The sequence below is a fragment of the Sander vitreus genome, chromosome 15 (assembly GCF_031162955.1).
Source record: "Sander vitreus isolate 19-12246 chromosome 15, sanVit1, whole genome shotgun sequence".
Classification (NCBI taxonomy): Eukaryota; Metazoa; Chordata; class Actinopteri; order Perciformes; family Percidae; genus Sander; species Sander vitreus.
In genome coordinates, this window is record NC_135869.1 from 19660801 (window position 1) to 19678609 (window position 17809).

A 17809-nucleotide genomic window follows, 5' to 3' on the forward strand; every position below is an offset into this window, starting at 1 on the left:
CAAAATTTACAATAGCTTTAACATGTAGCCTACAGTGCAAAGAAATAGTGAAACCCTTGGATTTCCCCGCATTTTTGCACAATTTTGTATTTCAGTATCTTTAGGTATTCTTAACATGGTTGCAGCGTTGTGCCTTTTTGCTTCTACGTTGCTTGCCTGCAGCAGTAAAAGGTTACTGACATGATATATTCGTGTACGCTCGGCTCAGCAGAATCGTGTGTGTGTGTGAATTGCTAAGGTGTTTCCTCAAAAACGAAACTTGGTGAGTCATTGTGGGTGAAGTCCAGTGTATATATCTATGGGTGCAGCCCTAGACTGTACAGTCCAGAGATCGAGTCAAGTGACAGCAGTCCTGCTTTTGACGCTCAGTGGTTGACGTTAAACCGAACGTCGTCGGAAAAAAAAAAAAAAAAAATCCATACCAGAAAAGGCTCAAAGGTTGATTTCTTTTCAGGATTTGCCCGAGGTAAGATATTTTCGCCTTTTGTTTGCTAGAGTAGGGCGGTTTTTGCCTGCTAACGTACAACAAGAAATGATCTCTGGCTCACGATTTGTTTGGGTAATCATCGAGTGTATTAACGTTAGCCTACGATATTTGAGAGGTTTTTAGAATGATACTTTCTGAGTCGATCTTTGTAGCAGAGACGGTTTAGAACCTTTGTTTGTAGGTAGCTAACGTTAGCGCAAGTCAGAAAGGCTTTGTGCAGCCGCATTCATATCCACCCAAAGTCATTGTCGCGTAGCCTATATTCATTTTGACACTGGGGAAACTCCAGCTCTATATTAGGTAATGTACATGTGCTGGTCATATAATTGGAATATCATGAAAAAGTTGATTTATTTCAGTAATTCCATTCAAAAAGTGAAACTTGTATAATGTATACATTCATTCCACACAGACTGATATATTTCAAGTGTTTATTTCTTTTAATTTTGATGATTATAACTGACAACTAATGAAAACCCCAAATTCAGTATCTCAGAAAAAAAATAAATATATTGTGACGAGGTTCAATATTGAAGACACCTGGTGCCACACTCTAATCAGCTAATTAACTCTAAACATCTGCAAAGGCCTTTAAATGGTCTCTCAGTCTAGTTCTGTAGGCTACACAATCATGGGGAAGACTGCTGACTTGACAGCTGTCCAAAAGACGACCATTGACACCTCGCACAAGGAGGGCAAGACACACAAACTCATTGCTAAAGAGGCTGGCTGTTCACAGAGCTCTGTGTCCAAGCACATTAATAGAGAGGCGAAGGGAAGGAAAAGATGTGGTAGAAAAAAGTGTACAAGCAATAGGGATAACCGCACCCTGGAGAGGATTGTGAAACAAAACCCATTCAAAAATGTGGGGAGATTCACAAAGAGTGGACTGCAGCTGAAGTCAGTGCTTCAAGAACCACCACGCACGACGTAAGCAAGACATGGGTTTCAGCTGTCGCATTCCTTGTGTCAAGCCACTCTTGAACAAGACACAGCGTCAGAAGCGTCTCGCCTGGGCTAAAGACAAAAAGGACTGGACTAGATCTTTTATCTATTTTTCATCTACTACATGAGCCCATTCTGTGCCTAAAGAGTTTTTCCTGTCTAACTCTGCGACGTGTAACGTTAGACAGCCAACCACAAACATTATTACCAGGGTTCAAAATGAACTTTTTCTCCACCAGCCGAATGGCTATTAAATATTCAAATTTCACCAGCCACTCAATGGAGTACCATTGTTTTTTTTTGGCTGGTGAGTGTAGCAAATCTGAGATGAGATGTCCTCCTTAGGTATTGAAATTGGGTATTGAATGACTAGGCATTTTTGATACTCAATACTTTAGAGGCAATTCGGTCAGGGCCTAAAAAGTATTGAATTTGTTACCCAGCCCTAGTCAGCAGTGGCGAATCAAGCTACAATGTAAGTTATTGGGCAATTGAGCACCTTCAATTTACGTCCACAAAAGTGCTTGTTTTTCCCCTGAAATGTTCAGATTATTGTTCCAAATGTCTGACAACATCATGGAGATGATCCCTACAGAGGTTGACTTTTTTTTAATTTTTTTTTTTAAAGATTATTTTTTGGGCTTTTCCGCCTTTTTAATCGACAGGACAGCTAGGTGAGAAAGGGGGGGGGAGAGAGAGAGAGGGGGAAGACAACCAGGAAATCGTCACAGGTCGGACTCAAACCCTGGACCTCTGCGTCGAGGCATAAAGTATATTTGTGCCTGCTCTACCCACAATATTGAAGACACCTGGTGCCACACTCTAATCAGCTAATTAACTCTAAACATCTGCAAAGGCCTTTAAATGGTCCCTCAGTCTAGTTCTGTAGGCTACACAATCATGGGGAAGACTGCTGACTTGACAGCTGTCCAAAAGACGACCATTGACACCTCGCACAAGGAGGGCAAGACACACAAACTCATTGCTAAAGAGGCTGGCTGTTCACAGAGCTCTGTGTCCAAGCACATTAATAGAGAGGCGAAGGGAAGGAAAAGATGTGGTAGAAAAAAGTGTACAAGCAATAGGGATAACCGCACCCTGGAGAGGATTGTGAAACAAAACCCATTCAAAAATGTGGGGAGATTCACAAAGAGTGGACTGCAGCTGAAGTCAGTGCTTCAAGAACCACCACGCACGACGTAAGCAAGACATGGGTTTCAGCTGTCGCATTCCTTGTGTCAAGCCACTCTTGAACAAGACACAGCGTCAGAAGCGTCTCGCCTGGGCTAAAGACAAAAAGGACTGGACTGCTGCTGAGTGGTCCAAAGTTATGTTCTCTGATGAAAGTACATTTTGCATTTCCTTTGGAAATCAAGGTCCCAGAGTCTGGAGGAAGAGAGGAGAGGCACAGAATCCACGTTGCTTGAAGTCCAGTGTAAAGTTTCCACAGTCAGTGATGGTTTGGGGTGCCATGTCATCTGCTGGTGTTGGTCCACTGTGTTTTCTGAGGTCCAGGGTCAACGCAGCCGTCAACCAGGAAGTTTTAGAGCACTTCATGCTTCCTGCTGCTGACCAACTTTATGGAGATGCAGATTTCATTTTCCAACAGGACTTGCCACCTGCACACAGTGCCAAAGCTACCAGTACCTGGTTTAAGGACCATGGTATCCCTGTTCTTAATTGGCCAGCAAACTCTCCTGACCTTAACCCTATAGAAAATCTATGGGGTATTGTGAAGAGGATGATACGATGCGCCAGACCCAACAATGCAGAAGAGCTGAAGGCCACTATCAGAGCAACCTGAGATACTGAATTTGGGATTTTCATTAGTTGTCAGTTATAATCATCACCATTAAAAGAAATTAACATTTGAAATATATCACTCTGTGTGATGAATGAATATAATATACAAATTTCACTTTTTGAATGGAATTACTGAAATAAATCAACTTTTTCATGATATTCTAATTATATGACCAGCACCTGTATTTTGCAGTGAATTTATGAATTTAGTTTGAATTTGTGTGCTGAATCCACGTTCACGTCCATGGGCGCTGAAAAATGTTCAAAATAAAAAAAAAAGCTACAAAGGGGGAAAATATCTGTAATTACTGTTTTCACAACAAAGTGAGCCAGTTTCATGTCACGATGAGAATCGGCTGAAAGTAACTGTATACCGTTTTCTTTTGCAGATGGAAGGTCATAATATTGAACACCAAAGTGTATAATGTGATGGAAGGAGAAAGGAAAATCATGGGTGAGTGGAGTGACGTTTTGTTTTTATGAGAGGGCCTTTTTTCAGTACAAGGAGGTGTAGTAGTTTGATCTGTTTGCAGTGACATTTCTCTTGGTTTTCTTTGCTTTTAAAGTGTTAAAAGGTAACTTTTTTTTTTTTTTTTTTCTTCAAATTGGACCCTTTTTTCCCCACGTTTTGTGAATAAGTGACTGATGGGAACAACAATCTTCTAAAATTGGTCCAGTATTAAGCCAGATTGCTGCAGTAGGGCTGGGTATCGTTCCGAAGTATTCAATACCGTGACTTCAATATCAGTTCCTAAACTACACTTTTTTTAATACCAATTTTATAAAACAAAAATAAATTTACATTACACATTACGGTACAAATCTTTTATCTATTTTTCATCTCCTACTACATGAGCCCATTCTGTGCTTAAAGAGTTTTTCCTGCCTAACTCTGCGACGTGTAACGTTAGACAGCCAATCACAAACATTATTACCAGGGTTCAAAATGAACTTTTTCTCCACCAGCCGAATGGCTATTAAATATTCAAATTTCACCAGCCACTCAATGGAGTACCATTGTTTTTTTTTGGCTGGTGAGTGTAGCAAATCTGAGATGAGATGTCCTCCTTAGGTATTGAAATTGGGTATTGAATGACTAGGCATTTTTGATACTCAATACTTTAGAGGCAATTCGGTCAGGGCCTAAAAAGTATTGAATTTGTTACCCAGCCCTAGTCAGCAGTGGCGAATCAAGCTACAATGTAAGTTATTGGGCAATTGAGCACCTTCAATTTACGTCCACAAAAGTGCTTGTTTTTCCCCTGAAATGTTCAGATTATTGTTCCAAATGTCTGACAACATCATGGAGATGATCCCTACAGAGGTTGACTTTTTTTTAATTTTTTTTTTTTTAAAAGATTATTTTTTGGGCTTTTCCGCCTTTTTAATCGACAGGACAGCTAGGTGAGAAAGGGGGGGGGAGAGAGAGAGAGGGGGAAGACATCCAGGAAATCGTCACAGGTCGGACTCAAACCCTGGACCTCTGCGTCGAGGCATAAAGTATATTTGTGCCTGCTCTACCCACTGACCCAACCTGGCCACACAGAGGTCAACCTTTTTCTTGAAGAGTAAGATCCTTTTTCTAACATAAAAACATCACCGAAATTGCTATCCCCTAACTCACCAGACTCCATTTAAATAAACAGTAATTTTACTGTCGTAAAATACACTTCATTCAAAGTCGACAAAATAAAACTATCAAAAGCCATCTTGGTTCGTCTTTCCACTGTTCCAACAATCGCCACTCTGGTTTGGTTGAAATAAAGTATAATTTACCGATTTACATGTGGAAATGTGCTGGATCTATACATGCTAAAAGTATTGTTTTTTTTGTATGTATGATGGGAGTATGATGGGTTTAACGATAGTGATCACGGAGCTGTTTCTGGTTAAACAAAAGGATTTTATTGTTTAACAAAAAGGTCTATATTTTGGGATCCTTCCCATAATGTTGCAAAACACACAGAATAACAATCTGAGCCTGTCAGTGGCCAAAACCTTTTATTTTTGCGACCCATTTTTTAAAGCTGCATTGATAAGTATTTATACTAGAAGGGCTCTCAAGTTTTGAAGACGGGCAAGAATGACATTCTATCGGCATGGTGACTAATGATGTGGGGGGGGTCTGGGTTGGGTGTCCTCCCCCAGAAAATTTTTAGCATTTAACACTTCATTTCCTGCATTCTGGTGAATTTGTATGCACTTATTTCTACCTTTTTCAGAATCAATTTATGCTGGAAATATCTTTATGTAAAGGGAAACCGATTACAATCCAAATATAAAAATATATAATATAATATTTTGTCTGGAACGCAGCAAAAGTGAAGTAATTAGCAGCTGAAGAAGACTAGACCAAGCTAACAAGGCGCAGTATAGCCAGAAACATAACTCCAAATGAGAAACCTTAGTACCTTTTTTAAATGTGTAAGACATCCAATAAATTAAAAAACGATTAGATGTGCTGCGCTGGTGGAAACAACACGAGACCGCGACTGTGTTTGTGTTCCCCACCAGCAGCAGCGAACGTGTTTTCAGCACAGCTGGAAGAGTTAAAGAAGAAAGGAGGACTGGACTAAAACCTTCCACTGTGTATGCTGTGCTTTTTCTCTATGAGGCTCTGTAAGAGACTGTGCATAGCGTGGATTTGTTTAGATTGTATAGTCTGTCTGTTTCTCTGCACGCCGAGCAGCAGCTGCCTGCCTCAGCTTTTACAAGAGTGCATTTACTTACTTTATTGTAATTAGAGTTGTCACGATACCAAAAATCTAGTATTCGGTACTGATACCAACAAAAGTACTTGATACTAAAGTCGATACCACACAGTTTTTAAAAAAAAAAAAGGAAGAAAATTTTACATTACAATAAACATTCATTCCTTTATTTAAATATCGTCATGTCACTCTTCTTTCAGTGTTTTCTTTTAGTTTCAACTTTCTGTTATGGTGTGGAGTGGAGGCGGAAAGGAGAGCGTGATTTACAAAAACGTCAGTCTTCTGGACCCCACAGCCCGTTGCTTTGAAGCCTGGCATCACCACACAGCCAGCATACAGTACCGTCTTTCATGAGTTCACCTGGAACTCCCAGACAGCAAGCATGTTTAGTTACCTCTGTTTCTCTCTGCCGTGTTTGTTTTTAACAACCGTGGGCTGGTTAAAGTTAACTGATGTTATAGAGGTCCATTAAAACAAGCCCTATCAGAGCACACGTTAGGTTGTGATAGACAACGGCAGAGAGAAATGGACTCCCTTGCGGTTTGGGAGTTCCAGGTGAAGTCGTGAAAGCCGCCGCTGTAGATCTACGGTAAAGCCAGAAGCTGAATGCAGTCAAGCCTCAGGGAGATGAGGGGCTATACGCTGTTTTTCCGTGCTGGTCGGTGTTCATCAGCATTTAGCGGCAGGCTAGAACATTTTTAATGTTAGGCGTATATGCTTCCCCGTCAGGTCCGGAAGGATTGCATTCCCCGGTACCTGGAAAAATGAGTACCGGCACCTTTTCAGAATTTTGGTACCAAGTTGGTACTGAAGTATCGGTTCTCGTGACATCCCTAATTGTAATGCTGAGTGTCTTGGGCCAGGGCCGGGCCTAGATTTTTAGCCTGTGCAGGGCTCTAGCTAACATTACTAGGGCCCTATGAAATCTGTTTTTTTTTTTCAAATTCCGTACTGCATTTATTTTTAACCTTTTCGGATTTGCTTGTTTTCTTTTCACTTCTAAGCAGTATTGACCTTTAAAAACTCAATGACACAAACTCACAATTCAGCTTTTTTATTTAAACTGTTAATATATTCAGCAAAGCACATTAAAAATGACCTAACTAAAAGCTTTGGATGCTCACCTATAACAATGTTGAGGACACTGCGATCTTGGTTGTCGGAGGTTTCGTCGACAACAACGAAGATTTTCTTTCCACGGATCTCCTGCAGCACTTTTTGCGTGTGCTGGTCAAAGACCCGCGGCAGGTGGGTCTGCCTGAGGCTGCTGGCGTTTTTGGGAGTGCGCCTCCCTGCTTGCAATGTTTAACAAGAAACGGACGTATCCTCTTCATTTTCTCAAGCGGTATGTCAGCTTCAGCACACATTGCAACAAAATCTTCCACAAACGCACGCCTTGCATCTATTGATTTTGTCGTTGCCTCAATGGTAACCTGGAGGGATTTTCCCGCTGTGGATTTAGCTTTGTTCTTGAGATGAACTTTTGATTTCAAATGGTCGTTACATGTTTCTTTGCGGGTCCAGTCAAAAGTATGTTGACAAAATTTACGTTGGGGTATTGTTCAGCCCGGTATTTAGCAGTCAATTGAGAGTTTCTTTATTTTTTTGCCACCGTTATCAGGAGCCACTCGCTATGACATTTTTTTTCCCCCATGCAACAAACCATAGACTGTGTGTGTGTATATCTATGGCAACAAACTCACGTGAATGTGAGGACGTATGGTTACTAGGCAACATGTTTAACAATGCCATTTGGCCACGGTTTAGGTAGAGACCTTTCCACGCTTGTATTAAACTGAAAAATGAGAAGGAAGTAAAACAAAATTGTTTAATTGGTGTGAATGCTGAAGGCATTCACATCTATATTCTTCTACACTAATATTTATTTTATTTATTCCGCCAGATTTTTGCACCTAAACTCCTTCCACATTTTTCAACATAGAAACTACATTCAAACATCAAAACGTTTGGCTTGATTCAGAATGGTGTGCTACTATTTTTAATATTCTTAACATTTATAATTTCCGAGATATTCAATGTTTAGCGGACATTTTTTCCCCATTAAAGCGGATGAACAAAATGTTCAAAGTTGACACATTTTCAACTGCTAGCTACTCATTCATACATTCACCGAGAAACTCCATTCAAACTTCCATTAGTACTTTTTTAAATAATCTAAAATAAGTACTTAATTAAAAAATCTTGTGCCCTTTCTAACAATGTGCTCCGGGAGGCTATCTGACTTTCACACGAGGCACAGTGAGCTTCCAAGTGAAGCCATGTCCACCAACTGCCGCACTGCCTCCTGTACTAAATCCTACCAGAAATACCAGGAGGAGAAGAAAAACGGGCCCTTTTCAGACAGCTGCTGTCCTCACGTCTTACACAACACACACCATTCTTGGACAGGATGATCAGCAGGGTGTTATGTCTCTCACAGTATTAAACATTAAGAGATAGGAGCTAGGGTTTTTGAGCTAAGAGCAGGGCTATCAAAGGTGCGTCAGAGCTTCGTTTTTGTGAGAAGGCCTCTCTGAGACAAGAGTCGTCATAGAAACCTTTAACTGCAGTTGGTCATGTGACCTGATCCCTGACATGTTGACCAATGCTGTGAAGTTACTGTTATAGTCTCTGTGAGAACAGCTGCTGGTGTTGAGGCCTGAGGTCAGTTATCAGTCACAGTTGGTCAGTTAGTCCATCATCACATCATGTTAGCTTACAAAAACACCTCTTCTTCTTTTTCTCCCCTCTTCCTCTCTTCTTTCTCTACTCCTCTCCTTTTCTCTTCCTCTCCTTTATTCTCGTGTGTGTGTGTGACTCCTCTTCCTCTGTTCCCCTCCTACTCGTCTCCTCCTTCCTCTCCTATACTAATGGTAAATTATTCCTTAGGATTATGGTTAATCTTTCATTAACTGAGTTTTATACAACTTTTAATTTCCATTCGCATTTTTTGAAGAACTCTCTGAAACAGGAGTCGTCATGGCAACCTGTAACTGCAGTTGGTCATGTGATCTTATCCCTGACATGTTGACCTGTTGCTGTGACGTGTGTGTGTGTGTGTGTCAGTGTTAATTTTGACAGCAAATTCTGATTTAGTCTTTTGAATAACACACCATTTAGTTTTAGTCTTATTTTAGTCATCTGAAATCTTTTAGTCTAGTTTTAGTCAACTAAATATCATAAGAGTTTTAGTCTAGTCTTTTAGTAGACCAAATATTAGCAGATTTTAGTCGACTAAATCTACAGTGGATTTAGTTGACTAAATGTTTCTCCAGAATTTCCGGTCATTGGAAGTATCCATCAGTCTGTTATGGAATGGTATTAACGTTTGACTATGCAATACAGACACAGATTTAACGGTTCGTCCTAGACCTAGCTCTGACATTTCTGTTGTTCATGAGACCTGTCATTGCCCTCGGACCGGGTGCACGGCAAAACGTTAGCGTGTTGCTAATGAGCGAAGTCAACGGAAATCAGCCAAAGCTGTGTAACTAAGAATATGCAACTAAGTATAATGTTAATAACCTTACTGTTGTGAAAACGTCCTCGAAACTGTGCAAAGTTCTGCAAACTCGTCCTCCTGTGTAACTGCTGCTGCGTTTGTTTAGCTGTTGCGCCTGCATTTGCCGCAGCTTTTTAAAATGGCTCTGCTGCTTCCGCATAAATCAACCTACCCTCAAAGATTCGCTCTGATTGGATTTCTTCCCAACTTGTCCCACAAAAAAGAGTGGTTCTGATTGGATTGCTTCTCCATTCGTCCCTTTTCCCCATTTCGTCACAGTCTTCGTCATCATATCTGACTTTTTATTTAGTTTTTATTTAGTTTTCGTCCGTGAAAAAGGTTTGTTGACGAATATTTTTCGTCAGTCTGTCAACGAAATTAACACGTGTGTGTGTGTGTGTGTGCTGAACTGCACTGAAGGCTCGGTCATCTAAAGTGTGGTAATCGTATGAATAATAGAAATTATGTTAGTGCAGTTGACACTGAATATTTTTAGAATGTGCATTTGTAAAATAAGTTAACATGGTTTAAATTGTTCTTGATTATTAAATATTTAATCATTCCACATCTTTCAAACATTCTGGGTGTTATTCAACTTTTCAAAAGACATTCAGCCTTTTTCAAAAACAAGATATTCCACATATTAAAGACATTATTCATATTATACTTGTTATACTACAATGATATTTATACTTAATAAACCCATTCCCACTTTTTCAACTAAAAATTAAAACATGCCACACCTTTCAAACAATCTAGGTATTATTCAACTTTTCTAAGACATTCATACTATTAAACCCATTCCCACTTTTTCAACTATTCTCACTACTTTACCTTATTCTAACACAATTCAAGTCAGCAATCAGCAGTGTAGCGTCAGCCTTTCAACATACAACATTCACACCGCAATTTCTTCAGAAATTGCATTCTCTAGTTATTAAAATTCTGTGCGATTCCGCGTGTATAAGATTCCGTTTTCATGTGTAGATTCCGTGATTCCGTCCGCGTTTTCCACATCACGGAAATCATAGGGCCCTACATTACTCTGTATCTGCTGGATGTGTAAATAGGAAATTGTTCGCTAACCATAGGTGATATGTCTTTTGATTGCTTCAGACAAGACATGCTCTCAAGCCATTAAGACTGTGCATGGCCGGGTTAGCTCAGTGGGTAGAGCAGGCGCACATATACTTAGAGGCTTACCCGTAATTTCGGCTGAGGATCGGCTCCGCTGCGTGTCTGCTCCGTGCTCCGCCGTCCTTCAATACCTAATGACTTACAGCTGAAGTCACGAGGACCCACGAGATCTCGCAAATTCACGTATGATCGTGTGACATAACAGGATGTAGTTTCTATAAACGAAACCACAAACTTGACTTCAGGCCTGTGTCCGCCCATTATGACGTTTTCAAGGTATAGTGCAGGGAAATATGATCCGCCCTGAGCACGGTGTATTTTATTTTGAAAATTAACCAGATGTTTTATTTGGTTTCTGTGCTCAACTTCCTGTCCCGCACAATCTGCCCTGTGCTGAATTGCTGCGGAGGTCTCCGGCATCCGTCAAAAATAGAAGCTCTGCGTATCTGCTCTGGAGGGCTGCGGATTGCCAGAGCTGGGACGGAGTTGGAACGCAGTCAGTGAAAAGGCATACATTGACTTTAATGGAAACCTATTGACTCCGCCGCCGTTCCGGAGCGGATCCACAGCCGTTCCACAGTTGGTGGAAATTGGGGGTTATGCCTCGACGCAGAGGTACAGGGTTCGAGTCCGACCTGATACAATTTCCTCACCTAGCTGTCCTATTAATAAAAGGCAGAAAAGCCCCCAAAAAATAATAATGTGCGGGTGGGGAAGCTTCTTTCCATCTACTGCACATTTAGCAGTAGTAGTAGCATCTAGAAGAGTGGCAACAGCCAGCCAGTGTTTGAAGCTCTGATATTAAGATTAAGAACTGATACTGATCCTTTTGTTGATGGATTGAAGGTAAGAACTAAGATCAATAAAATTGGTGTCAAGTGCCTTGGGAAAGCAGGATATTTTGGACTACACAAAGTGTCTGATCTGTAGAAGTGGGCCTTTGGCAGACAATTGATTGAATGAGACAGAGCAGTTATCTATAAAGCGGTATCTGAAACACACAGTAACAGGTAATCTGTGTAGATTTGTTGACAAAATGTAGAATGTTGTCCCATTTAAAGTATGTGCTACTTTTAAACATCTGCATCTTGCAAGTGTGGAAGGAAACTATTGTGCTTCTCCAATTATTTCTAACCAAACATATTGTTTTTTTTCTGTCTTTTCTCACTACACAGCTGACGAACTTGAGCAGTTACCCAAGAATTGGAATGAATCTCAAGTAAGCACCTGGCTAAGATCCATTGGAGTGAAGGAGCAGTACATAAAAAAACTCTATGAGGAAGAAGTAGATGGACAAATCCTTCTTGCACTGAATGAGAACTTTTTGAAGACAAATATGTGCATGAAATCAGGGCCTGCTCATTTGATTATTCAAAAGAGAGATGAGCTCATCAACTCCAAGCAAAGGTCTCAAGAGAAAAAAAAGCTGACTGGTGGCAAAAAAACTGAGTTGGAACAGAAAAGTCAAACAGTTCAATGTATTCCTTCAACAAGTGAAGGTCCTCCAGCACAGACTCTGGAGAGAGATCAAGATGTTCCGAAGGACAGACAAACTGCTCAGGGACAATGTGTGTTATCTTCAAAGGAAGATTGCAGACCACGACCATTTGATCAAGAAGGGATTGATTTCATATATGTAAAGCACAGAGTCCTGCAACCTGAATCAGGTGCTTTTAATCTGACATCTCCATGCCATGAATTTAAGTCTCTTTCTATAGCTGCTACATTGGATCGCACAAGGCTCCAAGCTAAGTTTGCCAAAGAGGTCCTGAAATTTGCAACTGGCTGTATGAATATCCGATCAAATGGCACAATACACTTTGGCGTGATGGATAGCAAGGAGGATGCAGGATATGTGCATGGTGAGATAGTTGGTATCCCTATACAAGAGAAAGACATTTATGTAGATGCTTTGGACTACATTGAAAGGAGTTTCTCCTCTAACAAGGAGCATGTACGCCAGTGTGTGCGGCCACCAAGGTTCATTGAGGTTATGGATCGAGAAAGTTCAGAAAAGAGGTATGTGGTAGAGGTTGACATCGTGCCTTCAGTGGCTATCGTTAAAAACAAGGTGTATGCAGTTCATCTGCCAAACTTCAAAGAGTCATCAAACAAAGTAGTATTTGAGAAAGAAACAATTCTGCGGAGGGTGGGTTCAAAAACAGAGCCAGTGATAGACAAAGACCTAAATGATTTTTACCAGCGAGTCACAGATCGGGATGCCCAAAGAGAAGAAGCAGAGAAAAGTCAGTTCCTCAGTGCTCCAGACTTCTGCCAAGACCTCGGAAGGAAACTCACAATGCTAATGACTAGTGGGAAGAAATTCATGGAAAAGGAGAAATGGTTCATATTTGTCACAAACAAATTCAACCCTGATGACCTTTGCAACATTGACTGGCTGCTTAACATGAACATATTCTGTGTGTTTGACTTTGACCCAGATTCAAAGATATCGGGTCTTTGCAGTAGATACCTTCAGCATCATGCTGCAAACATGCATTCTCTGCAGAGCTATAGGATATCCAGTGACATGAGCATCAAAGAATTCACAAGCCACTTGCATCTGTTCGACCAAACTAGCTGGATCTTTTGTAATGGCCGTACTGACTTCAAAGGAAATGAAACTCCATGTGATGAAATGACTTGGATCAAGACAAAAATGACTTTCCTGCGGGAATCTGTGTCTTTAATCTGTAAACAAATCTTGCCAAAAGGGACATTCCAGGTCATTTTTCTTCTCACATCACCAGTTGAGAAACCACTCTTGCACACCTTTAATGAGTTTTTCACAGACATGGAAGGCCATGAAGACATCATCTGCATCTGTGAGTCACAGGAAAACTTTCCGAAGTGGCAAAGCTTTGCAGAGGGCTCATGTGGAACAGAAACTGTGAACAAATGCAGTATTGTTGGGATGAAAATGAGTCACATTAATTCAACTCTGCAGCAAATACAACCCGTAAAAGCATGTGCCAGCAAACACTTGCCAGTCTTTGTGAAGGGGATATGTCTTCTTGAACCACACATAGAGGAACGGATGTATTCTCTTGAAATTCTGACGGTCGATCATTGTGATGAAACAAGCGAAGACTTCATCAAAGAGGAGAAAGAAAACATTGAACAGCAGTTCTACCGTGGTGGAAGAGTGAACTGGTTAAATTTCTGGCTTGCTGAGCACAAGTATGTTGGAGACGTAATTGAAAGGGATGCCTTTCGCGAGGTTTCCAAACTTCTCAATGGCGCTTTGAAATGTAATACAGATGAAACTCCGGTGAACAGCATAAACATCTACCATCATCCAGGAAGTGGTGGAAGCACTGTGGCAAGACACGTGCTGTGGAACAACAGGAAAGAACTAAGGTGTGCAGTTGTGAAGCCTTCATACTCAGCTGCTGTCGTTGCACAGCATGCAGTTGAATTAAGAGAATGTGAAGAAAAAGATTCACAGAGGTGTCTTCCTGTGCTGCTCCTCATTGAGGACTCAGACAAAGACTACCTAGATGATCTCAGGAATGAACTAGAGGTTGCCATAAACACCAAAAGAATCCAGTATGGATCTCCATGTTTCATTCTGTTGAGCTGCCGACGGTCCTATGATCCAGAGAAGAGATGCAAGGAGTCTCCATTACAGAATGTGTCTGTCACTCACAAACTGTCTGATCAAGAGAAGAGGAAGTTTGCTGGAAAGCGAAGGATGCTTGAGGAACAATATCAGCCTGAATTTATCCTGACATTTGTTTTGATGAGTGAAGGATTCGATTACGTTAAAAAGTTTGTGCAACATTTGCTGCAAGGTATTGACCGTCAATCTGTTGTCACTCGCCTCATTCTCTATGTAGCACTGCTGAACACCTATGTTCAAAACTCTTTCATCTCTCAATCCCATTGTGAAGCCTTGCTTGCCTTAACCTTTCACTTGGAAAGATTTCACCAGCATGAGTTTGAGAAATCACTCAGCCCTCAGGCAAAACTAGTGTTCTTGCACCTTAGGGACGACAAGACGCACATTAAATCAATCAGAATCATCCACCCACTTGTTGCAAAGGAAATTCTCCAACAACTTTTGGGGGACCAACGGACCCAAAGCAGTTTGGCTATGCGTTTGCTCTGTGAGAACATGCTATTTGAGCACAGATTTGGAAGGGAAGAATATCTGTCGTTTTTGAGAGCACTTTTCATAAGGCGAGCCAGAATAAGCAAAGGAGACAAATACGATAGTTTTTTCTCTCCTCTGATTGAGCATGTGTGTGAAAAGGAGAAAAGCCCAGACACAGCAATTGAGCTACTCAAGGAAGCGTTCCAGCGTTTCCATTTGGATCCATTCTTTGCACAACAACTTGCTCGTCTTCATTATACTTACGAAAAGTTTGAAGAGGCAAAACACTGGGCAGAGACCGCAGCCAAACAGCTGCCCAACAACTCATACATACTCGACACAAAAGGGCAGGTGTACAGAAAATGGTTCCAAGCCAAATGCAAAGCTATTGACAATGACAATGTACCAAAGACAGCCCATAAACTAGCAGATGCTGTGGAAACTGCACTGAAAGCCCTGGAGTGTTTTCAAGAATGTGAGAAAGCAGCTGATGCGGATATGGAAAACGTTAACAGTTCAGGTTTTTTTTCTGAAGTTGAGGTTGGATGCAGCCTGCTCAAACTGATCTCATCATCGTCAGTGTTTGCAAACGGAGCCAATGGCCATTCAGAGTGTATGAAGTACCTGATAACAGATTACATTCCGAAGGAAGTTGAAGATGCCTGGGAACCATTTCATGACCGTTTGAAAAAACTTCACAAGACAATGCAAGATGCCTTGGAATGGATTTCAGAAGACCTTAGTTACTTCCAGACAGACATTGGCCCTGATGAAGGAGAGACCCCTGAAAGTCCTGAAGAAAAGATAAGCCATCCACTAACATGGTTGGCAAAAAAATCTTCAGAGTATGGGAAGTATTTCAGTGAAGTTGATTCTACTGCACTTCTACAACATGGGCAATTCATCCCAGGCAATCTAAATCCTTTCCAAAAACGAATGATCATCTATCATCTTGGGGGGGGTAACATAACATCCATTCTCTCCAAGCTAACTGACCAGAAGAATGCAGTACGTCTTCTAGAAACCATTGTTTCTCTCTACCCCAGCAATCCAAAAAAGGCCAACTTTGGTCAAAGGGATATAATCAATTACATAACGGTCCACCTTACTCTGAACTGCCTGTCACCACAGCCTCAAAAGGTAGCTCCTCTGCAAGATCTGCAGGCACTTTGTCATCAGTTACCAACTGATAAAAGAAAATGTTTACCAAGCGCCCTGTTCTTGCTTACCTTGCTGTTCTGGCCAGAGGATCATGACGTAGATCATGAGAAAGAAACCAAATATGAAATTGTGCAATCAGCTGTTGAACATCTGGAAAAAGACTACTGGACGAAGATGAAGGACATTCCTCAGCGGAAGAGAAGACTTTACACCCATTTTTTCCTGGGCAATGGGACTGGATTGAATAAATTTGTCCACAAGAGAAAGTTTGAAAGAGTCACAAAGGTGTTCTCTGTCTCTGAGAAACGCATGAAGTGGTTTAGGGGTGAGGCATGGAAAAAGCCTGAGATTGCCGCAATGCTGAAACGTGTTTCTGGATGGACTGAAGATGGAGTTGTGTACCTTGAAGGCCCTCGGAAAAAGAAGTTAAATATTCTGCCTCTTCACGTACCTTCAGTGCCTCATAGTAATGAAAACATCACATTCTACCTGGGCTTCACATTCAGAGGCCCTGTTGCCTGCAACATCATTGTGAAACAATAGTTTGCCTTTGAACAATGATCCTGCACCCAGGCTGTACATCAACTTGCTGAAGCATGGTAGCCTGGTAACCCCTCTTTGCCAAGAGCAAGAACAGATTACGAAAAGATCAATTCAAACACACAAGCCTTTTTGTAACATCTGGCAAGTAGGCAATATTTGAAAAACGAAACACAAAATGTTGAGGCACATGGTATGGTATCAGTATTGTTAGTTTGATACTTATTGTATACGTATACAAAGTTTTCTTTAAAATACAGTCAAACTGTACTGTTTTTGTGTGTGAACATGGACTATGTTATTACTTGGAATCTAGAGTGAGTCATGTCAATGTAAACTAATTTTGCTACTTCACAGAACAATGCTTCTCAAATAGGAACTTTAAGTCCCTGTTTGGACCAGTATTTAGTATCCTGTCAGATTGTTCGTAGTTCGGGTGGACTGCAGTTCACACCATCAAAATATATTTCAAATTCATCTTAAGTGACTATTTGTGGTTGGATTTTGCTTACTGACTTCCACTTGGTGTCATTCTTTGGAGACTACTGCTTAACAGAAAAAAACATGTGTGGTTGCTGTTTGGTAACAAGAATGTGATGTGTGAGTAGATCACGATAGCTTATACTCACTCTTCTATATTTTCCAGGAATAAAATTAAAAGCACCTATTTTCATGGCAATTGGCATGACATGGCATGGTTTTAATAATAAATGTTTTCAGAGCTAAATAGCAACATTGTGTACAGTTGGGAATAATATGTATATATATTAATATGCAACAGAAAAAATGTGTAGTAAAGTGGTGTAGAATTTAGTGGTGGTATTGATATTAAATATACTTTACACAAATAAAAACTAACTGGTCCTTACAATAAAAAAAACTATAAGGCTACAGTGCATACCACTTCTTTTATTGCTATAATTTTTATGTTCTGTATTTTAAATACTTATATTGAATGATCTGTTTTTGATAGTAACATGAACTTATTGACTGTAAACAGTGTTTTTAAACGTAAAACATGCCACTGAACTCGATAAACTTTTTTCACCTTCAATTTTAGTTTGATGAATGAACAAACTACATCAACCTTTCAAGTTCAACTGATAGTGATGGTCTTTTCAGAAGATATTCATTAATCTATATTAATGTGTAGTGCAGACACTGGCAGACTTTATAAAACAGTCTTAGGTCTATACTTGGGGAAAAAAGGAACACAAATTGACATGATCAAGCTTTTGAACTACTCATTTTAACACTGTCCAAAGAACTTTTAATATTGTTACTACAGTTACAAAGAGCGTGCACTTATGGGAAACTTCTGAAAGAAAGTAAAACACTGCAGTGTTTACAGTTTGAGTAAAATTATAGGATGTTTATCTTTTTTCAGTAAAGTTCCAAAGATTAAGAGCGATATTTGCCAGTGTGAT

The 17809-nt window shown here is 40.5% G+C and overlaps 1 protein-coding gene across 1 annotated transcript; it reads left to right on the forward strand.

The window, feature by feature from the left end:
• Positions 1-264: 264 nt before the first annotated feature.
• samd9l (sterile alpha motif domain containing 9 like) lies at positions 265-17436 on the forward strand. Its single transcript, XM_078268717.1, has 3 exons — positions 265-466; positions 3625-3689; positions 11761-17436. The coding sequence occupies exons 2-3, from the start codon at positions 3665-3667 to the stop codon at positions 16383-16385; spliced, it is 4650 nt and encodes a 1549-aa protein (XP_078124843.1). The 5' UTR covers positions 265-466; positions 3625-3664; the 3' UTR covers positions 16386-17436.
• Positions 17437-17809: the final 373 nt, after the last annotated feature.

What these genes read in the sequence shown, in the direction of transcription:
- samd9l (XM_078268717.1), top strand. Translation starts at nt 3,665, where the DNA reads ATGGAAGGAGAAAGGAAAATCATGG. An exon ending in AGGAGAAAGGAAAATCATGG is followed by an intron (nt 3,690 to 11,760) that starts GTGAGTGGAGTG and finishes CTCACTACACAG; the next exon opens with CTGACGAACTTGAGCAGTTA.